Source organism: Schistocerca gregaria, chromosome 3, assembly GCF_023897955.1.
Source record: "Schistocerca gregaria isolate iqSchGreg1 chromosome 3, iqSchGreg1.2, whole genome shotgun sequence".
NCBI classification, from domain to species: Eukaryota; Metazoa; Arthropoda; class Insecta; order Orthoptera; family Acrididae; genus Schistocerca; species Schistocerca gregaria.
Window position 1 is genome coordinate 311,874,255 of NC_064922.1, and position 24,523 is coordinate 311,898,777.

Below are 24,523 nucleotides of genomic sequence, written 5' to 3' on the forward strand. Positions count from 1 at the left end.
GCTTCGCATATGTTCATGGAGGACATATTGAGCAGTACTTGTTGCCAGTTGGCTGCGGTGTTTTCGTTGCAAAGCTGGCGGCCATATCTCGTGCTCTTGAGTACATCCACTCATGCCCTGGTGAGTCATTTCTCCTGTGTACTGACTCGTTGAGCAGCCTATAAGTTATCGACCAGTGTTACCCTCGCCATCCTCTGGTAGTGTCCATTCATCTATGGATTCATCTATGTCCTGGAATAGTCCCGCCATTCCGTGGTGTTTGTGTGGACCCCAGAACACGTCGGAATCCCCAGCAATGAACTCGCCGACAGGCTGGCCAAACAGGCGATGCAGAAACCGTTTCTGGAGATAGGCATCTCCGAAGCTGACCTGTGTTCCGCCTTACACCACAGGGTTTTCCGGCTTTGGGATGTGGATTGGCATAACAGCACACATAACAAACTGTGTGTCATTAAGGAGATTATGAATGTGTGGAAGTCTTCCATGCAGGCCTCTCGCAGCGAATCAGTTGTCCTTCGCAGGCTCTGCATTGGCAATACATGGCTAACATATGGCTATCTACTCCATCACAAGGGCCCACCTCAGTGTTGCTGTGGCTTCCAAATGACAGTCGTCCACCTCTTGTTGGACTTCCCACTTTCAGCTGCTCTGCGGCAGACTTTTTAACTTTCCCGTCACCCTGCCTTCGGTGTTGGGCAGCAGCTTTAGTTTTTATGTTTTAGCTGTGAGAGTGGGTTTTATACTTCTATTTAGGTTTTAGCACATGTCCTTTGTCCCTATGTGTCCTCCACCCTAGTGCTTTTAGTGTGGAGGTTTCATTGTGTTGCAGAGTGGCTGGCTTTACCTTTTTATTCTCGTGGTTGGCCATCCTCTGTAATCTGCTTTCATGTTTTACTCTCTTCTGTTTCTAGCATCTCTCTGTTGTTTTCTTGTCCTCTTTTGTTCCTTTTAGTGTTTGTTACCTTCCCTTCGTTCTTGTGGCTTTTCCTTTTGGCATTATTTTATTAAGAACAAAGCACTGATGACCTCGTAGTTTGGTCCCTTCTCCCTCCTTTAAACCAACCAATCAACCATTGGCTGACATCATCATGTGTCCTATGCTCTGAATATCTGCTGTAATTGACTGACAAGATCATGTGATATGAGCTATGATTGGCTTCCAGTAGTGCATTTCAATTTCTGTTTCAGTGGTTTGGAAACTAACGGGCTGTGTGGAATTCGAATTTTGGCTTACATTAGTGCATTGCAATCTGTTTCAATGCTTGGGAAACTGAGATGCTGCATTTGGCGGAATTTGAATTTATACTTATGTAATACAAAAATATGCAATATTTTGTAATGCAAAAATACACAGTGCTTCGTAAGGTGAAAATACGCAGCGTACATGTTGCTGCACATCAGAGATCTTTCCAAAACATGTTTCTTTATCCCTTGCCAAATTTTGTGTTATGAAGTGCCGGGAAGTCCTCACTGCTGTATAAAATCTTCACCATTTAAAGGATTGATTTTTTTACAGTTCTGAGGGAAAGCAGACTGCCGCTTATAACGGAAAAAGTGTATTTCCACCTTGGAAGATGTGTGTTTTCATGTGGGAGGGGGGAGTGCCTTTTTAACTGGGAGATCTGAGAAATTTTTTTTGCTGCCTGTGTATACACCCTGTGTAACCAAAAGTTAAAGTAAGATCAAATTTTGTGTACTCTTTTTTTTATATCTTAAATGTTAAACATTGCATTCTACTGAGACTGTTTGTTTTATAGTACTTAGCAAAATATACATTCCCATCTAAACTATGAGAATTAGAAAAATATAGCTTGTTAAATGATTTCTACTACTGTTTATAGATTTGATAAGAACAAGAGAAAACTGCTGCAGCTACACTAGGAAGAGGGGTTGTGTCACATGGAATGGGCAGTGGAAGAAAATAGAGATGGGATGAGAAAGAGGCTTGGGAAGAGTGAGTGGCAGCTGGGAGGGTGAGGCAGCAGGTGCATGGGACAGGAATGTGACATGGGTACTGGCATCGATGAGTACTTGCAATCCATTGTGGTGATGGTGTTGGAGAAGTCAATAGGGAGGGGGAGACAGAACAGAGGAATGAGGGACTGTGAGGGAGAGGGTGCGAGTGCAAGATGGATGAATCTGTGTCATGGGGCAGGTTGGAAGTGGTGTGAGGCAGGGGGCTGGAGGAATTTTGAGACCAGGAGTATTAAGAGAATGAAGGTTGTGTTGTAGCAGAGTTCCATTAAGCGTAAAGTTAGATAGAGACAGTTAGTATGTAGTGCTTGTGATGTTTTCATCTCAGTGCATCCTACATCTACAGCTACATCTTCAAGACTACTCTGCAATTCTCAGTTAAGTGCCCGGCAGTGCTCATCAAACCATCTTTGGGTTATTTCTCTAGCGTTCCACTCTTGACAATAACATGGGGAAAAAAATGAACTCTTAAAACTTTTTGCATGCACTCCGATTTCTCTTATTTTATTATGATCATCATTTTTCCCTGGGTAGGTTGGTACCAATAAAATAATTTCACGTTCAGAGGAAAAACTAGTGATTGAAATTTTGAGAAAATTTCTCACCAAATGAGAAGCTCCTTTGTTTTAATGATTGATGCCCCATTTTGCTTATCATATCTGTGACACTCTCTCTTTTGTTGTTGTCTTCAGTCCATAGACTGGTTTGATGCAGCTCTCCATGCTACTCCATCATGTGCAAGCCTCTTGATCTCCAAGTAGCTACTACACCCTACATCCTTCTCAATCTGCTTAGCATATTCATCTCTTGGTCTCCCTCTATGATTTGTATCCTCCAACCTTCCCTCCATTACTGAATTGGTGATCCCTTGATGCCTCAGAATGTGTCCTATCTAGTCAGGTTGTGCCACAAATTCCTCTTTTCTCTGATTCTATTCACTATCTCATCATTAGTTAATGATCTACCCATCTGATCTTCAGCACTCTTTTGTAGCACAACGTTTCAAAAGCTTCTATTCTCTCCTTGTCTAAACTATTCATCGTCCATGTTTCACTTCCATACATGACTACGCTCCATACAAATACTTCAGAATGGGCTTCCTGACGACACTTAAATCTATACTCAATTTTAACAAATTTCTCTTCTTCAGAAACAATTTCCTTGCTATAGCCAGTCTACATTTTATATCCTCCCCACTTTGACCATCATCAGTTATTTTGTGTCCCAGATAGCAACACTCATCTAATACTTTAAGTGACTCATTGCCTAATCTAATTCCCTCGGCACCTCCTGATTTAACTCGACTACCCCACATTATCCTCACTTTGCTTTTGATGATGTTCATATCATATCCTCCTTTCAAGACACTGTCCATTCCATTCAGTTGCTCTTCCAAGTCCTTTGCCGTCTCTGACGGAATTACAGTGTTGTTAACAAACCTCAAAGTTTTTATTTCTTCTCCATGGATTTTAATTCCTACTCCAAATTTTCCTTTTGTTTCCTTTACTGCTTCCTTAATATACAGCTTGTGTAACATCCGGGGTAGGCTGCAACCCTGTCTCACTCCCTTCTCAATCACTGCTTCCCTTTTGTGCCCCTCGACTCTTAACTGCCATAACCCTGTCTCACTCCCTTCTCAATCACTGCTTCCCTTTTGTGCCCCTCGACTCTTAACTGCCATCTGGTTTCTATACAAGTTGTAAATAGCCTTTCACTCCCTGCATTTTACCCTGAAACCTTCAGAATTTGAAAGAGAGTATTACAGTCAACATTGTCAAAGGCCTTCTCTAAGTCCAAAAATGCTAGAAATGTAGGTTAACTATTTTTTTAAGATATGTTTTTTTGGGTCAGAATTGCCTTGCATGTTCCAACATTTCTGTGGCATCCAAACTCATCTTCCTCGAGGTCAGCTTCTACCAACGTTTTCATTTGTCTGTAAAGAATGTGTGTTGATACACTCCTGGAAATGGAAAAAAGAACACATTGACACCGGTGTGTCAGACCCACCATACTTGCTCCGGACACTGCGAGAGGGCTGTACAAGCAATGATCACACGCACGGCACAGCGGACACACCAGGAACCGTGGTGTTGGCCGTCGAATGGCGCTAGCTGCGCAGCATTTGTGCACCACCGCCGTCAGTGTCAGCCAGTTTGCCGTGGCATACGGAGCTCCATCGCAGTCTTTAACACTGGTAGCATGCCGCGACAGCGTGGACGTGAACCGTATGTGCAGTTGACGGACTTTGAGCGAGGGCGTATAGTGGGCATGCGGGAGGCCGGGTGGACATACCGCCGAATTGCTCAACATGTGGGGCGTGAGGTCTCCACAGTACATCGATGTTGTCGCCAGTGGTCGGCGGAAGGTGCACGTGCCCGTCGACCTGGGACCAGACCGCAGCGACGCACGGATGCACGCCAAGACCGTAGGATCCTACGCAGTGCCGTAGGGGAATGCACCGCCACTTCCCAGCAAATTAGGGACACTGTTGCTCCTGGGGTATAGGTGAGGACCATTCGCAACCATCTCCATGAAGCTGGGCTACGGTCCCGCACACCGTTAGGCCATCTTCAGCTCACGTCCCAACATCGTGCAGCCCGCCTCCAGTGGTGTCGCGACAGGCGTGAATGGAGGGACGAATGGAGACGTGTCGTCTTCAGCGATGAGAGTCGCTTCTGCCTTGGTGCCAATGATGGTCGTATGCGTGTTTGGCGCCGAGCAGGGGAGCGCCACAATCAGGACTGCGTACGACCGAGGCACACAGGGCCAACACCCGGCATCATGGTGTGGGGAGCGATCTCCTACACTGGCCGTACACCTCTGGTGATCGTCGAGGGAACACTGAATAGTGCACGGTACATCCAAACCGTCATCGAACCCATCGTTCTACCATTCCTAGACCGGCAAGGGAACTTGTTGTTCCAACAGGACAATGCACGTCCGCATGTATCCCGTGCCACCCAACGTGCTCTAGAAGGTGTAAGTCAACTACCCTGGCCAGCAAGATCTCCGGATCTGTCCCCCATTGAGCACGTTTGGGACTGGATGAAGCGTCGTCTCACGCGGTCTGCACTTCCAGCATGAACGCTGGTTCATCTGAGGCGCCAGGTGGAAATGGCATGGCAAGCCGTTCCACAGGACTACATCCAGCATCTCTACGATCGTCTCCATGGGAGAATAGCAGCCTGCATTGCTGCGAAAGGTGGATATACACTGTACTAGTGCCGACATTGTGCATGCTCTGTTGCCTGTGTCTATGTGCCTGTGGTTCTGTCAGTGTGATCATGTGATGTATCTGACCCCAGGAATGTGTCAATAAAGTTTCCCCTTCCTGGGACAATGAATTCATGGTGTTCTTATTTCAATTTCCAGGAGTGTATTTTGCAGCTGTGTGATTTTCACACCTATCAACACCTGCTTTCTTTGGGATTGGAATTTTATATTCTTCTTAACATCTGAGGGTGTTTTGCCTGTCTCATACATTTTGCTCACCAAATGGAAGAATTTTTGCATGGCTGGCTCACCCAAGGCTATCAGTAGTTCTAATGAAATGTTTTCTACTCCCAGGACCTTGTTTCGACTTAGGTCTTTCAATACTCTGTCACATTCTTGACGCAGTATCGTATCTTCCATTTCATCTTCATTTACATAATATTGCCCCCTCTCCCTTGTTTCATGATAATACAAAATGAGTTGCCATTCTTAGGACTTTATCACTGTCCATCAGTTGGGTCTGGTAAGAACACCATGCTGCACAACACTGCTGTAGCAGAGGACAGAGTAATGTAATGCAGGTAGTCTTGTTACTAGACCTGTTGCACCTTAAATGTTTTGCCAGTTAAACACAATCTTTGGTTTGCCTTCCATGCAACATTATTTGACCATTGGAATTTAATTTGTTCGTAAATGTAATTCTTAGATATTTAGTTATCTTAACAGATTTGTTATCATGTAACTGAACTGAAAACTGAGATTTCTTTTAACACTCTTGTGAATGACCTAACAATTTTCCATATTTGGAGGCAGCTGCTACCTTCCACACCATAGTTAGTTTTAACTAACTTATTTTAACAGTTAAATAATGAAGTAAGTTATCATGTCACATATGCCACTCACATTATCAAGGTTGCTTGACACTTGTATAGGAGTTGTCATACAGATTTAATTAGTAGAAAAATACTTCATAATGAGTTCTTTGTTGTTTGAAAGTCAACATCTACAGTCCTGGTACACATTGAAATCCTCACACTGTAGTGCCATAGCATAACACGAGAGGAACCAAAATAAAATGGCAGTACCCATCCCAATTTTATCAGAGTGCTGTGCCATTTTCTTTTGGCTCCTCCGACAGTGGGTACCAGTACTGTGATGTGAGAATATCAATGTGCACTACGACTGCAGACATATACTTGCAAAAAAAATAATAAAATAATTATGTAGCTTTTTTTTTTAAGATGATAATTGAAACTTTGACTAGCACTCATACAATAGCTTTAGTTTACCATAATGATTTCTTGAATTTTTATATTAAAAGGTAACTCAAAGTGATTCAGAGTATTAATATATCAGAATTACTTGTGATGGTTAAAGGGTAATAATTAATAATTTAATTTGATTAATAAAACCCGAAGTGAAGTGTTTCAGTAGTAAAAAGGCACACATTAGGTAATATAGACAAAAGTATCAGAAAAAATATTTACTTTGTATTATTTCTTGCAGATGATAGTTGTTAGTGCAGAAACTTACAAAGGTGGCTTGAAAGTCAATGATTTACGAAGAGAGAATGGATTATCACAATTAGACATACACACAGTTGAACTATTGGAGCCATTGTGTGGAGTAAGCCATCCAGAAGAAGAGTTAAAAATAAGCTCAAGCAATGAAAGGATGAGACTTCTAGGGACACAGCTGAAACCACCTGAGGTTTGTAAATTTTTATTCTGCAGCAGTTTTAGGTAATATCAGAAATTGTGGATAACTATCAGACTATAACAGCCTCAGTCGTCAGGTGAACCAAAAGTTTTTTGTTCCTTGTCACGTATCAGTTATATAATGATTTGTTAATGTAAAAAAATCCCAAGATCCACAGTGCTTCTTCCCTTTACCGCCTCTTTTCTCCACTCACGCATGTACCCCTCAGTGGTGCATCTCTCGACAACAGCTCTGCCTTGATCTCTCCATCAATTCAAAGGATTCAATACCTCCTGAGGCCCTTCGCCACCAATTCTACTGTCTCCTCAGTTCATTCCAGGGTTCAGAAGTGATTTATACTGATGGCTCCATGGTTGCTGGTCACACTGGTCATGCTTACATCTATGCGAGACAAATGGAACTTAGTTCCTTGCCAGATGGCTTTAGTGTTTTTACTGCAGAATTGGTAGCCATCGTGTGTGCACTGGACCCTGTCCACTTCTGCTCAAGACTGTCCTTCACTATCCGTAATGACTCCTTGAGCAGTTTGCACGCTATTGGCCAGTGCTTCCATCGCCACCCGTTCATGAACTATCCAGGACTCCCTTTCTCTCCTTGATTAATGTGGATGCTCTGTGCTTATCATTGGGACCCCAGGCCATGTTGGGATCCCTGGCAATGAACTTGCTGATCGACTGGCTAAATTGGCTACTAATGGGCCATCTCTTGCTATTGGCATTCTGGAAATAGACCTTCACTCGGCATTACGACGTTGGGTTTTGGGACTTTTGGAATGCAAAATGGCACACTCTTTCTTCGCCAAACAAGCTCAGGGTGATAAAAGATTCTACAACTATTTGGCGGTCCTCCTTATGGGCATCTCATAAAGATTCTGTCGTGTTTTGCCGGCTCTGCTTCAGCCATACTTAGCTGACTCACAGTTATCTCCTCTGTCATGAGGACCCCCTTCTCTGTCGTTGTGGATCAGTGTTGACTGTGGTTCACATCTTATCATTTCAGATGAGAATAACTTGAGGTTGTACCAAATTTTCTCATCTGAAATAGGTCGAAATAGGTCATTATTAACCAACAAGCTACTTAGACTGTATTACACAACCAAATACAGCATATCACTTCCCTCTACATACTACAAATTATTTTCACCATGCTCATTGTGTTACATTTTCTTTTCCTTTCACATTTGCATTATATAAATTATATTCTCATCAACTAGGTAGTAACAAGTTATGTGGAACCATTTTAACAATTGTTAAGCATTCAATTCGCCGTAACCTCAGAGAAATCTTCATATATATCATGTTCTGTATATATTATTAAAATAAGCATTAACAACTGCATACGAATAAGATTGTAACAATGAGAAGTTTTTGCTATTAGATTCAGAAGCATCCAACCCACCTTACATTTCAAGGCGGTGGGTTACTCTGTACTGTTAATGAAATAAATAAATAAAAATAAATTATTTTATTGGACTGTCCCGACTTAGCCGGCCTGTGACGGACTTTTAGCTTTCCTGACTCGCTACCCCTGGTGTTAGGTTGACAGTGCCTCAGCGGCTGATCTAGTTTTACCATTTCTTGGTGATGGGTGTTTTTATCGCTTTATTTAAGTATGGGACCTTCATCTTTGTCGGTGGGTGGAGAGAATGGCAGGCCGTCATGTTCCCCCCTTTGCCTCGATTTGACTAGCATCAACTGGGCTTGGTGGTTCACCCCCGCCCTCTGCCTTACCACTCCTTTCTTTATGGGCTTATGGGGTCTGTTTTATCTTGAGTGTGTATCTTGTCTACCTGTGGTTTTTCCTTCGTGCCCCTTTTATTAGTCACTTTCTTTCCCTCCTCTCTTCTTGCGTCTTCTTCCTTCCTTCCTTCCTTCTCTGTCAATAATTTGTAATTTTATGGCCATTGTAGCTCCCTCTTAAAGTGTGAGATTTTATCAGTTTTAGTTATTCCAAGGTCGGAAGGACTGATGACCACATAGTTTGGTCCCTTTCTCCAATCCAATTTCCGTGCCAATGCTTCAGAGTCTATATCAAATGAGAGATCCTCCCACAACTAGGTAGATAAGTTAGTTTGTAAGATTAGAGGAAATCATAGGCTTACCTGCTCAGTAGTAGTTCAAAAATATACACCATATCACGACAAACAAATACTGACACAATCAGTGAAAGATTATCAACAGTAAAATATTAAAATCTGGAATTTCACATTGGAACTAACTGGTGGCACACACACACACACACACACACACACTCAGAAGTTGGCTTGATGTAAATAAATGTGTGGAGTGCATGAATTTTTTACTTACCTGAATTTGTGACACCTACAGTGGCATGCCAAAGATGAATAGTTCAACATCAGTTTATCACAGTAAAAATTATGAAAATAGTGGTGCACCAAGAAAACAATTGGGGCGGCTAACAATGCAATGTCGTGCACAGTTCCAATGCTGGTTGGTACAGAGTTCTGGATAACTGAATAGGAACTTAAAATAAGAATAGAGAAATAAATGAGGGCAGGGAGCAGGAAATGAACTTATAAAATAACTGTGTAGTATTCTTACACATTGAGGTGTAAACAGCTTCAATTAGGTCTAGTACAATATTATAGTATTTGAAACAGCTGATGGATTGGTGACAGCTTTATGACTTAAATTCATTTCAACAGAAAAGATCAGCAATTGTTAAAAATAGATGAAGTTTGAGAGCTTAAAAAGTTGTTGTGAAAAGGGGGGGGGGCGAGGTCAGCAGCATTGAAAGAACTGTCTAAAATAGAAATAGAGTGATTTATGAAAAGTATACAACACTAATATTAAGATGCAACAAAGTGAAAAGTTTTAAGTAATTCCTTACCACTGGAGTCCATCACCTGGACAACAATATTAAGTAAAGGTAAGTATTCCTTTATTGTCTTTAGTAATTAGACAGTACTCTACACATTACCAATTACCAAGTTATTCCATCCACAGTGGCCATATTAAAAGTGATACTACAAAAAGAAAAACAGGTATTGACATTTCTGCATGTTTTTATAACCATTTCCTTGACTAAAATATCAACAATTACAAATGTGTACTCATAGTGTGTGCATATGTCTCAGGATTATAAATATAACGTTACAACTTTGTGTGTGTGTTCACACAAATATGTGAATTGTAAGTATGTATTAATATTAGAGAAGGAAAGTTGCTACACACCATATTTCGGAGATGCTGAGTCGAAGTAGGCACAACAAAAGATTCACATTGTTATAGCAATTCGCAAACACGTCTGCAGTCTCAGGCAACTGAAACCACACTGCAGTGTTGTTGTGCCTATGACTCAGCATCTCCGCTATATGGTGAGTAGCAACTTCCCTTCTCTAATATTGTTAGATTCTATCCTGGATTTTCCATTGTTTGTAAATATATATTAAGTATGTTTGGCAGTAAATTGGCAATTTGAGTTTCGTGCTAGTGTGTACATACATTTGCTGTTCTTGTACCTTTCTTTTTTTAATGCAGGTAGCTGATGTATTTGCATCCAGATGCACATGAAGGTTGGACACTTTGTGCAAATTCCTAATATATATGTGCATGTAGTGTGAGTAGATTCATTTAATTGTTGTGATACTTGTCAGTGACGTGTTAATATACTCTTCTTTTGTGGCATCTCCTGAAAGTGCGTGAAACCTGCTGATAGTATATGATGCATGATATATTGTTAGTGCAGCTGATAAAGGAACAGTGACTTCGTATAAAAACAAATACTACTAAATTCAACAAGAGCCTTATGCACCTTGCAGATGAGCAGCAGTGGACAGAAACCACACATCATCATAAGCAAATAGAAATTCAGCTTGAGAAGTCCCCAAGAGTCCTCATTTACCAGTCATTTTATGTGTACCCTTTTCGCTGCTGGACACTCAGTTCAGATTTTCAGTGTTTACTTCTTCGTGTATAAATAGTTTCACCAGTAATGGCTAGTACTCCAGTAAACTGAATAGATTTCACGTAGGACAGAATACTGCCCACAAACACATTTTGCCCATAGACAGATGATTCCATGGTAGCGTTGAAAGTTTGGAAAATGATTGTTATACTTCCGAGAAAGACTAAATAGCTGCATCAAATATCTGTGTAAACAGGCTTCTGCAGTTTATAACTATTAGATGAAGGCTTTCCAATCACATCACTACAAGCTTTAAACTTGACACTGAACGTTTCCATGTGATGATTTAGTATGATTTCTAAGTAAAATGTATTGCAAATCACAAACAAGGTGGTGCAATTCTTAAGGCCGTATACTTGCACTTGATAGGAGCATAGTTCAAACCCCTGATCAGATCAGCCATCCATCTGAGTTACGTATTCCATCATTTCCCTAAATGATTAAGGTAACTTCTGGACTGGTTCCCTTGAAAGACATACAGCTGATTACCTTTCCAATCCTTGCTCTGTCTGGGTTTTGCAATCCATCTATTAAACCCCCCTCCCCATAAGTGAACAAATTTGTTGTCAAATTTGCCCTTGTCTGTATATATACAGGTTTTTTGACAAATCCACAGCCAAACAGTTTGCCATTTTAACCTCACTTTGAAGCAGACACTGTTTGTTTTAATGAGTGTTTTGATGGTACTGAGAATGGCCACAAATGCAGATAAGGCAGTTCTGGCATTGACTTTGGCACTGAAGAGGAAGAGGAAGAGGAAGAGGAGGAGGAGTTGTTAGTCCAAGGAATGGTTTAAAATGAGAGAGAAATATACTCGTGAAAACCTGCTGAAGGAAATGATTACATCAACTTCTTTAAAAACTACTTTTCCCTCACACTGAAAAAGAAGATAAAAGTATGCAAAAATTTGTTCTCTCCTACTTGGTCCTTGAATGACAGTTCATTAAAATAGCACAGTGTTGTAACCTGTCACCCGCATAATCTGTGAAAGAACTGGAGAACTGTGATACTGATTTTCTTCTCAACCTCTTCCTCCATAAAATATGGACGGGAAAGATGTGATACTGCTACCATTTTGGTAATTGCCAATAGTTTCCATAGTTGCAGAAACTCTAAATACTGTGAGATAAATTTTAGTGAAACTGTTTTTCACTAAACATATGTTGGGAAACATCGACGCATACATTGTCCACTATCTTTTCAAACTTTCATTCAGTCAAACTTTTGCCAGCCGATGTGACTGAGCAGTTCTTGGCACTTGAGTCCAGAACAGCACTGCTGCTACGGTTGTAGGTTTGAATCCTGCCTTGGGCATGGATGTGTGTGATGTCCTTAGGTTAGTTAGGTTTAAGTAGTTCTGAGTCTAGGGGACTGAAGACCTCAGATGTTAAGTCCCATAGTGAACTTGTGCCTTTGCCTCTAATGACAATGTTGTCAATGGCATGTTGATCCATAAACGTCCTAAAGTACAAATCACTTCTTTCTTATACTGCATGTGGCTTTTGTGAAATTAGCGTATTCCACTGGTAGTGTGCATTGTTTTTCATGAACTTCTCTCTCCAGTGAACCATGCAGTAAGGCTTATTCCTTTGCAATATCTATCTGTCTTATTACAATTTGCAATGTAATTTCAGTTGCCGGATAATTTTTAAAAGCCATTCTCAAATTCACTCTGTGTGGACCACAATGTGTATAATCTGTTAATCATACAAATAAACCTGATGTAAACACTGCACTATGTATTCTTCCGCGTTTGCTGTAACCTCATTGGATTTCAGTTTCACATGGGACTGCAGCCAAGCTGTCTACAGTACTGTACGTTTTGTGCTGTGCATTACATGCACATTGATGGCAAAAATACGGAACAACAGTTTTACCGGCACATTTAACTTGGACAGCACTGACCGGTCAGCTGGTGCAGCTAGCCTGCAGTGACGTGGCCAGCTGCAGCTCACACACAAAAAGAGATGAGCAAAGGAGCAATACAGCTTCGAATGTCATTTATTTTTTAAACAGAATGAAATAATACACTGCAAATCTCCCACAATACGCTTCTTAGACAACTAGACGAAAACTGCAACACATTATCATTTTTAGCTTACATACTGTTGCAATTAAAAACAAGTCCTGACTTAACCCCAGGGTAATTTTTCTGCATAAGCTGAGTGTAATGTAAGAGAGTATTGAAAGATTTCACCGTATAGTTAAATATTGAAGCCACTGAATGTATTACTTAGTCATCTGATAATCTCTTAGCTCCTTCCTTATCCATATCCAAGAAATACATTTTAGTTCTGGAAGTGTCACCTGCTACGTTGACAACAAGCCTATCACCAACAGAATCCACAAAGCCAACCAGGTGCAGCGTTTTCTCTTCTTTTATGACGAGCCGTTCTATACCCCGCCAGCGTTCGGCAGTGACGTGTGAAAAAGCTGTGTGCGTTAGTTCCAGTACGTCTGGCAGCTTAACTTCTAGTTACTTCTCGGGCCAAATCCTGCAGCTTGGCTCCCGATCAGTTCTGTTGGGTTCATATTGTAATGGTACAGTAGCAAATGTAAAAATGCAGCATTTGTATGATCTGCTTGATGCTGTGAAAAATATTGTTTTCATGTTTCTACATTATTTATTTACCCCTGTGGTATAAAATGATGGACAGTCCAAATATAGAGGATTTGGTTTTTCATTTTTGCCTTAAAAATTAAATTTTTATATTTTCCTAATTTAAACAACTTTTGTGAACAATTTTTCATAAAACATCGATAATTAAGAATTTGTATTTGAAACGAAAACAGGAATTTCGCGTCCAATATATAATTAAAAACAAGATGCTGTGCAGTATTCATAAAAAAATGATGAGTTTTATAATTACAAGATGTAGGTACTTCAAATTGAGTGAGAGAAGGGAAAAAAGTGATACTGGGGAGATTTGAACTAATGCACAAATATCCACATGTGGTTTATAATCACTTACGTTATCGACTATGCTACACGTTCAGTGTGTATTTACTTATCAACTGCAGTACATACAGTGCTGGGAAAACTTCAAAGCCGATTATCTCCGTAAATTTATGAAACACATTAAGAATAGCCTATTTGTCGACACTTTTTAGCCATGTTCCACGTGCGTGTTTCACTACTGAACAAAAAGCAGCCTCAGCCATTTTCATACTGCATACTGCAATCAGTACGCAACGCTGCAGAGGCTGTGACTGTACACGATTTTTGAAATAAAAACTACGTAGCTAAAGTGCAATTAAGAAAAACATCGATGGCTGTTGATACATTTGAATATCTTAGTTTCATTTAACGAAACTTAGTAATAAGATATCTCTTACATAAGCAGGAGCTACTTCCAAGAGCATAACAACACTGTTGCACGTGTGCTATGGCTTCTAACCAATCATCGCATTTGTGTTTGATTACATCAGGTTTATTCTTACGATGAATGGATTATAAGAATACAGTGTTTTCATTAGTTACTTTATGAGCTTGTTTCCTGCTTCCTGCTCCCATTTATTTCTCAATTTATATTTTATTCAGTTATCCAGTACTCTGTGCTAACCTGATTTGCAGTTGACTTTAAATTTCATTGTTCTCACTCGCAATTAAAGGAATTGCTTTGTTGGTGCTCCACTGTTTCTGCAGTTTTGACTGTGATAACCTGTTGCTGCAGGCATGCCAGTGAAGGAGGTGTCACAAATTCAGATAAATAAAAAATCCATGCATTTCACACATTTATATGCATATATAAGCCAACTTCTAAATGTTTGTTTGTTTGAGAATGCATGTGTTAGTTCCAATTCGAAACTCTAGATTCTGATATTTTACTGTTAATGTCTTTTCCCATAACCTGTCCATGAGTGTGTTATTATGTGTAGTGATATAGTTTGTATTTTCAAACATTTGAAAAAAAAAAAAAAAAAAAAAAAAACTCAAACTTTATTGTTAACTGTAAATTTAATTTGTGCTGTTTAGAAACCTTTTGCAGCAGTATCCATGTTCAAAAGTAATCATTCCACAATTCTATTGTGTATCTCAGTGCGTATTTATGCGATTAAGAGTATATTTTTTAGAATCTTTGTAAAACATAAGTGTTGTGCATTATTTATTTCATAGTAAATTGGCATTAGTGATTTGCAGTTACTGTAAATAACTATCATTTGTGTCACATTGGTTTTCTCTGTAAACGGGGTTTATATTGTCTGCATTTATCGTAAGTTAATAGTGTCATTGTTGTTAGTGATCACAACCTAAAAACACTCCAGAGAAACAGTAAATCTGCCAGAGCCAACAGCCCCCAAACTTTTTGAACGAAATAGGTGTAATGCATTGGCTGTTACTTATATCCTTTGTAATTTTGTTTTGCATAATATATATTTCAGTTGTATAGTCATTCCCATAAAAAGTGTTTAACTCATTAACTATATATGTTTTGGGGTAGTCATTTTCGTGGGCACTGTACTACTGTTTCTAGTATACTAAATATCATTGCTACAGTTTTAAAGTCCGGCCATGTTTTTCATAACCTATATGGTTAAGATTAAACAATTTACTTGAAAGTGGCTACACAACATGGCCAGGGCACACTAAATCAAAATAAAGTGTAAGTGAATGACATCTGATGAAAGAAACTTACTTCTTTCAAGAAGTTAATTTTATACCAAGTTCTGTTTTCTAATAGATATCTTCTTTTGGTTGTTAATCACTGCAGTTCTTAAATGTAACTGGTATTACTTGAAGCACATCAAGTTCATCAATTAAGAATGAATCAGCAGGCTTAGTTTGTGATTGTTTGTTTACTGTTCTGTAAATTACTGCACTAGGTACAATGTAGTCCCTCTGTTTCTGCTGTTCTCGGACACAGGATGAGTCAGTTGCTGTTTGAAAGCAACTGGAATCTTCCTGACTGTTGTTGTGTCAAGTGGCTGGAAGCTTCTGCAAATGGGTGTTTTTGGAGGGCTATTGAAAATCATGTACCAGAGATACCAGTAGTGTCCTGAGTATTATCCTCTCATGTGGGTACTGTTTCCTTTGCAAGAAGTTCGTGATACATCGGTACTCATTGACTTATCCATGAGTGACATGTTAATGCTAGGTCTAGGCTGCTCTGCAGTGGTGGCAGGGACCAGAGAGAAATCTGCTTGCTACACCTACCCCCCTAACCAACAAGTGTGAGGCACTATCTTCCACTGAAACTGTAACTGATCCTGTGACTCACTTCACCTGTTGGGAATTGGACCATGTCTCATATAAGGAATTCAAATGTGAGGTGAGAAAGGGTTCTCCTTCAGCAAGTAGCAACAAGGGTTGGGAGAGGACATGATGTGCACTCAGTCTGTATGCCCAGGGGCCTCAGTCAACATACTGAACAGGTTATTGTGGCAGCCATCGAGGGAATGGTGTGCAGCCAGTTAGAAATTGTGACTCATGTAGGGAAAAAGTGCCTGCTGCTGGGATGTGAGGTTGTACCTGCATAATTTCAGCAACTGACAGAGAAGGCTGAGAATACCTGCCTTGCTCGTGGAGCTTCAGTGAAGCTCACAAACTAACTACAGCATTGTCGCCAGAACTGATCGTGCTATTACCCCATCCATCACCCTCACTCTCCCCCATCTCTGTACCCCCATGGTTCCGAGTCATGTGAAAGACCGCAACTACAGACTGCGAAATTTCTGTGGCAAGCTACACTGCATTTTCCTAGACTTCAGCCATAGTGCCAAGAACTTCAGGGTATCCCAAATAGGTTCGGGTATGCACTGCACAGTAGTGTAGGGTGCACATAAAAGTTTTTGAGAGTAGGCGAGTCTCCATCCAGTCTAGATAAAAATAGCGTAGGAGACCCAGAAAATTCCCCCCCCCCCCCCCCCCCCCTCCCTCCAAACACCCCTAAACACACACACACACACACACACACACACACACACACACACACACACACACACACACACACACACACGAAGCTTTTAAGTACAGAAAGTTGATTGAAACCTGAAATTGACATTACTGAGTTTTTGGTGGAGGAATTTAAACATTCATTGACGAGAAAAAGAAACGTGACACCAAGACAGGGATGTGCGAGATAAACGAAAGTTGGTAGGTGTGTTTCTACATCTGCAAGACGATGTCTCTTCAAATTTCACACCAGTTGTATAAGAGTGTTGCTAGTAGTGCCATTATGAGGATGCAAATCAAATTTGCTTTAAATACGTGCTGCAGTGGTCATGAGCATTAGTTACATGTGAGATTGAACGTAGTGAGTTGATTTTAGACAAGAATACCTTTAAGCTGATAAATGCACAATTATCAACAGCTCACTGGGTTTGAACAAGGTCATGTAAAAGGACTACGAGGAGCTGGGTGTTCTTTCCACAACATCGCAGAAAAACTTAACAGGAATGTAGCTACTATGTGATTGCTGACAGTGGTAGTCACAGGAAGGTATGGTTGCAACAAGACCAGGTTCCAGATAGCTGGGTGGCACTACTGTGAGGGAAGACTGTCGTGTTCAGAATATGGATCTGGCACATCATACTCCATATGCAGCAGCAATTCAAGCAACAGTTGGCACCATTGTGACACAATGAAGTTTTACAAATTGATTACTTCAAAGGCATCTCAGATTCACCTGTAGCGTCCATTCCACCGACACCAAATGACCTCTGTTTGCGACTTCAATGGTGGCTAGCGAGAGGTCATTGGAGGGCAGAGTGGAGATCTGTTGTGTTTTTTGATTAAAGCTGGTTCTGCATTGGTGCCAGTGATAGCCACGTTTTGGTTAGGAGGCAGCCAGGTGAGCGGCTGCAACCAATCTGTCTGCTGCTTAGACACTCTTTACCTACGCCTTGAGGTACAGTGTGGGATGCAATTTTGTATGACAGCAGGAGCACTTGTGGTTACCCCATACGCCCTGACTGCAAATTTTTACAAGTCTGGTGATTCAACCTGTTCTGCTGTGAACAGCATTGCACGGGGTGTTTTCCTGGAGGAAACATTCACCCACATATTGTTGTCGTAACCCAACATGCTCCACATTGTGTTGACATGTTGCTTTGGCCTGCTCAGTCACCAGATCTCTCCCCAATAATGCATGTATGGGACATCATCAGATGATAACTCCAGTGTTACCTAGAAACAGCTTTAACTGCCCCTGTGTTGACCAACCAAGTGTAGCAGGCATGGAACTTCGTCCCACAAACTGACATCCGGCACTTAAAGTAGATACATTGTTCCTTGACTTACAAAAAGGCATTTGATTCAGTGTTACACATACTTATTATTGAAAGTATGAAGATATGGAATACCAAGGAAGATTCGTGACTGGATGGGGGATTTCTTCGTTGTTATCATGTTAGATGGTGATTCGTTTACAAATGTAGAAGCAACTTCAGGTGTACCTCAGGGAAGTGACTTGTACCCTTGCTATTCATGCTATATATTAACAACCATACAGATATTAATAGTCAGCCAAATAGCCATTGCTGTGGCTGGTGTCTGCCTCTGTAGCACAGTGGTAACGGTACCGCCTACCGCACGAGGAGCCCGGGTTCGATTTCTGGCGGGAGACTGGATGTTTTGTCTCCTTCGTCATTATTTTCATCCATCATTGATACGCAAGTCGCTGAAGTGGCGTCATCTTAAAAGACTTGCAATGCGGCGGCCGAACCCCGAAGGGGATATCCTGGCCAATAAATGGCATACGATCAAATTTTTTGTTGTACTGGTGGTGCCCATGGAGAGACCTTTTGGTCAGAATGAGTGGCATTGGGGTGGATGATCTGCAGTGAAATGTATAAAAGTGTCACTGGCAGTTACCATGCTAAAATGGCCTTCCCATTGGAATGTGCCAAAGTTTTCAGTGTAGGTAGGCATTTTCATTACCACGGGAAGGAGGTCAGGCCAAGATAAATGTAGTAAAACACTTCCCCAATATACAAGGTGATTCATGAAGATATGCAAATATTTTAATATGTTTTTCTGCAAGTAAAACTAATGAAAAAAGTTCATATTAACGTAGGTCCGCAAATGTTTAGTTATGGAGTTACGGCTGATAAAAGATTTTGCCTGAAATTTAGCAACTTGGCTAATATGAAGCCCTCGCAAAACTGTACGAGGTTAAAGTAAAGCACGATTTCCATTTATGTTGTTGTTATTGATCTGGTGAATCTAATAAAACATGTCCCAGACGTGTATCAGCAGTAGCTGTTGTTGTACCATTCACAAACAGCATTCCAGTGACTGTTTTCCAACAGGATGACCCTTGTCCGTGTACCACTGTTGTAACCTAACATGCTCTATGGATTTAGACATGTTGCCTTGGACTACTCTATCACCTGATCTAATTCCAATCAAGCACATATGGGTGGTGATTGGACGACACCTTCGGCACTATCCCTGTATTGACTGACCAAGTTCAACAGGCAAGGAACTACATCTCACAAACTGACACCTAGTACCTGTGCATCACAATGTACGCGTATTTGCATCCCAACATTTGACATTCTTGCAGGTACATCAGTTATTAATGCACCAGCATTTCACATTTGCAATAGCTTATCTTGCACTTAACCTGTGATCTTGCAATGTTAATCACTTAAATATTGTGCCCAGACAAATGTACTCCCGAACTTTGATTGCTGTGCATGAATTATTATTTGGTGTTGCAAATTTTTGTCCATCAGTGCATTAAGTATCTAAAATTGAGGTGTAGGTCCTTCTGCTGCACCAGTGAGTTCATTTATGGGACCTGTCTAAGTGCTGTACAGAGTTAAATGCTTGGTGAACGACCTCCTGTGTGCACAGACTCCCCATGAAAGCATCTTCTCAGTTGGCAATGTGCCATATGGTGAAGAAAGAGAAGAAGAACTGAAAGTATAAAACAGTTGGCTTTGTGTCCTATCAAAAAGTGAGGAAGAATATGAAAGAGCCACAACCTATCAATTTGTTGTTGAGATTTCATCATCTAGTCACACAACAAAATAGAGTACTTGGCTGAGAGAAAAGATGCCTTCTCCCTTAGCATCCAGAACATCTTCTACCCCCCCCCCCCCCCCTGCCCCCTAGCCCCACCACCCCAAAAATAAGTGTATACCACCACATCAGTGCAAGCAGCAGTGTCAGTCTCCTATGGCATATGCAGTGAAGAAAAGACGTCAACATTGATGTCTTCTCAGAATAAAACTAACTTTCAGTCATGGGCTGAAAGAACTGCAGGCAGTTGGACCTGAATTGGTAAGCTCTTATTTTGTCCCCTTCAGACTAATTCAGAAAAGTACCCTATGAACCGAAACAATTTTGCAAGAAGTAGTATAAGGCTAAATCTCAGTACCTTCAATCACTACTAACCCAACATTGGTACCACCCACACACCACACATGTAGTGCATGAACAGTAGTAAAATTTATTCCATTCTTTCACTTTCTACATCTCAGCAGAAGAAAAGAATCAACAGTAAACATTTTCTAATCCCATTATTATTCTCCCCCCCCCCCCCCCCTGTTACACACACACACACACACACACACACACACACACACACACACACCATTTACCAAGCAGTAGAGTGTTCACCAGTCCAGAGTCTCAAAAATATAATGTGATAAAGGATATCTCTGGGACACTTCTACAAACTACTTCAGTGGTGCAAGCATCATCTCTCTTCTCAGCTAGATTACGTTTAAAAAATTGTACAGAGTGGCACATTATCTAATAATAACAAGAAGAGGGAAATGCTGGGAATGATATGTCAACCATCCTCACAAGTGTTGCCAAGACTCCATCATACATGCAGCCATCAATTTTCCTCAATAATCCCAGGCAATCCATAGTATTCAGCATGATGGACTAACTGTGTGGAAAAAATTGTGAAATTGCTCTAGTACTGGAAATCTCAAGAGCTTATTTCCCAATATTGCAGTGGCTTTTGAGAGTTTAATTTCACCACCAACCACCTGGTGCAATTGGAATCCACAAGCCAAAATGCTTTCTTCTATCACAAACATATACTAACATCAATCCTTGATCTGCAGTAAGAGTAAGATGTCATCCAGTGGTACTGCGTCCTCTGTGTGCTCTATGTATGGTGATCCGCTTCCTGTCTATAAACTTTTATCCTGAAATTTGTCTTGGCTCTTTCATGTTCAGATTGGAGCAGCAACAACGTACAAAAAAAAGAGCACCCCAAGAATCAGTCTCAAGTATTACCCTTTTCACAAGTCTGATCATCACCCTCATATCAGCTGTAGGATGTACAGTTTCACCCCCCTGCAGATCGGGGGGGTTAGATTAGGCCCGAGGTATTCCTGCCTGACGTAAGAGGTGACTAAAAGAAGTCTATCACGTTTCGTCCTTTATGCGATGGTCCCATGTAGAGTTTGACCTCCATTTCTCAAAATTTTCCCTAAGACTGAGCCAATTGGGGAAGGGCGTCTTACCTGGTGCATCGTGTCCATTGTGCATTGAGATCTTTAGCCCACTTCCTTGCCATCACATTGCAGTCCCGCTCATCCTCCATATCTTGAGTGAAGACACCTTCCTGGGTGCGTTTTCTTCCACCCACTATGCAGTGTCATTTTCTGTGCCAATGAGGACCATGGAATTCTTTGCACATCATATCCAGCACAGTAGCCAGTCTGTTGTTGTGGAGCCACCATGTACCCTGTTGGTTGTAGCCCCCTGACTAAACAGGGATTTCTCTGCTGATGGCTGCACCGTTAACTCCCCACGTATGCCAAGGAGTAGATGCCCGTCACCCTGGAGCATCGGGACTCCCGGCAATATCAATCCTGCCAGCTGGCCTTTGCTGCGACTGGGTGGCGCCCATCAGAAAGAACCCTGGTTGGAGTGGGTGGCATCAAGACGGATGACATGCCATGAAGTGTAGTACGTCACCTCTTGCTGGTGGCCCACCGCCAGCAGTCTCTAAGCTCATAAAGTCTAACTTTAATGCTAAGTAGTATGACCCCAAGTCATTTCCCTCCCAGGCCACACCATGGGAGGAACACCAGGCTAAGGATGGCAGTGAAGCTTATTCACTCTGGTAGGTACCAGGATGAATAAGCTTCACTGCCTACATATGCCAAGAAGTAGATGCTCGTCACCCTGGAGCATGTACAAGAGTTGATGGGGATTCTTTATGTCTCTGAAGCCTCAGTTTTTGTGGAGCATTTGGAGGACAAGTTTGGGGAGGTGGAGAGCTTGTCCAGAATACGCTCTGGGTCTGTTTTGATGAAAACAACATCCTCTAACCAGTCAAGTTTGAGGATGTTTCTGTCACCATCATGCCTCATAGGAGCTTAAATATGGTCCAGGGTATTATATTCCACAGGAACCTTCTTTTGCAGTCTGACGAAGAGCTGTGCACCAATTTAGAGCGGTGAGGTGTTCATTTTGTCCGGCGCGTTCATTGGGGTCCAAGGGATAATCAGGTTGCCACTATTGCCTTCACCTGGGCCTTCGAGGGTGACACATTGTTCGAGAAGGTCAAAGTGATGGTCTACCTCTGTGGCATCAACCCTTGCTCGCCAGACTGCAGGTTTTGACAGAAAGAGAGGAAAGTCATGGAATATAAGACCCTGGACTGACTGACCTACACCAAGGCTAAGAGGACATTTGAGTACCTACATCCTGTGGCTATGACCTCATACGCCGCCGCTATGAGAACAGTTGTCGTCCCATCAGTTCCTCAAATTCCTGTCACCTCTCAGAACCGAGAGACTACACCTTGATGGTGGGGGCAGTTCCCTTACTTTTGCTGCCACACCATCTGCTTTAGGAGCGACAACTCCCCAACCATCGGGGATTTCAGTCTCCACTTCTGAGCCAGAGGAACTTAAGTCTTCTTCAGCTCCTGTCACTAGGAAGAGATCCCGTGAGTCACTCCCTTCCCAGGTTCCTGCTAGTGGGAAAGATGACACCCATCAGTGGCTGAAGAGCCCAAAAGCTGCTAGTCGTAGGGCTTCACTCTCGTCCTCAGTCACGGGGACTGATTCAGTGAAGTCCTTCCAGCCAGGGAAACTCGAAGAACAGTACCAGAAATCGAAAAAGAAGACCTCCAAGAACAAGGAACTTACAGTAGCACCCACCACCGCTACCTACAACCTCTGCGTCTGAGGATGGGGTGGAGATTCTGGCATCCTCTGAGGACTTGGAGCTTGCCGGACCCTCAGACACAATGAATATAGACTGCTCAGGTAAAAAGTCGGTGGCAGCAGGTGACCCTGAGGTGTAAACTGCCTCATTGAATGTCCCATACCTTCCCAGTCTCACAATGATGTCATCCTCCAGTGGAATTGTGGTGGTTTTTCCACTGCCTGGCTGAGCTACGTTTACTGTTAAGCTTTACACCTGCTTTCTGCATTGCCCTCCAGGAAACCTGTTTCCAGACAATGCAAACCCCTGCCCTCTAAGGCTATAAGGAATATTACAGGAATCCTAGTGACAATAATAAAGAGTCAGGTGGAGTTTGGAGTTTTGGGGAGATTTTAACTCCCATAACCCCATGTGGGATGACACTGTGATTATTGGCCGAGGCAGAGGTGAAAAAACTTCACTGTCTCAGTTTGACCTCTGCCTCTTAAATACTGGGGCCGCCACACATTTCAGTGTCGCTCATGGTAGTTACTCGGCCATTGATTTATAAATTTGCAGCCCTGGACTTTTCCCTCCATCCACTGGAGAGCACATGAGGACCTGTGTGGTAGTGACCACTTCCCTATCTTCCTGTCACTGCCCCGGCGTCAGGCCCATGAACACCTGCCCAGATGGGCTTTAAACAAGGTGGACTGGGAAACTTTTGCCTCAGATGTCACCGTTGACTTTCCCACACATGATAAAATCGATTTGATGGTTGATCGGGCGACTACCACAATTGTTTCTGCAGCAGAAAATGCTAAACCTCACTCTTTAGGGCGCCCCGGTGAAAGACAATCCTTTGGTGGTCGCCGGAAGTAGTTGAGTCAATTACATCTACTTCTACATCCATACTCCGCAAGCCACCTGACGGTGTGTGGCGGAGGGTACCCTGAGTACCTCTATCGGTTCTCCCTTCTATTCCAGTCTCGTATTGTTCGTTGAAAGAAGGATTCTCGGTATGCTTCTGTGTGGGCTCTAATCTCTCTGATTTTATCCTCATGGTCTCTTCGCGAGATATACCTAGGAGGGAGCAATATACTGCTTGACTCTTCGGTGAAGGTATGTTCTCGAAACTAACAAAAGCCCGTACCGAGCTACTGAGCGTCTCTCCTGCAGAGTCTTCCACTTGAGTTTATCTATCATCTCCGTAACGCTTTCGCGATTACTAAATGATCCTGTAACAAAGCGTGCTGCTCTCCGTTGGATCTTCTCTATCTCTTCTATCAACCCTATCTGGTACGGATCCCACACTGCTGAACAGTATTCAAGCAGTGGGCGAACAAGCTTACTGTAATCTATTTCCTTTGTTTTCGGATTGCATTTCCTTAGGATTCTGCCAATGAATCTCAGTCTGGCATCTGCTTTATCGACTATCAACTTTATATGATCATTCCAATTTAAATCACTCCTAATGCGTACTCCCAGATAATTTATGGAATTAACTGCTTCCAGTTGCTGACCAGCTATATTGTAGCTAAATGATAAGGGATCCTTCTTTCTATGTATTTGCAGCACATTACACTTGTCTACACTGAGATTCAATTGCCATTCCCTGCACCA

At 41.9% G+C, this 24,523-nt stretch overlaps 1 protein-coding gene across 1 annotated transcript in view; it reads left to right on the forward strand.

Moving 5' to 3' along the window:
- The window catches only part of LOC126354215 (bifunctional coenzyme A synthase), a 124,840-nt gene that overhangs the window by 48,764 nt on the left and 51,553 nt on the right, over positions 1-24,523 (forward strand). Inside the window, exon 3 of the mRNA XM_050003682.1 lies at positions 6,694-6,897. Within this exon, the coding sequence (XP_049859639.1) occupies positions 6,694-6,897 (204 nt within the window). The remainder of the gene's footprint in view (positions 1-6,693; positions 6,898-24,523) is intronic.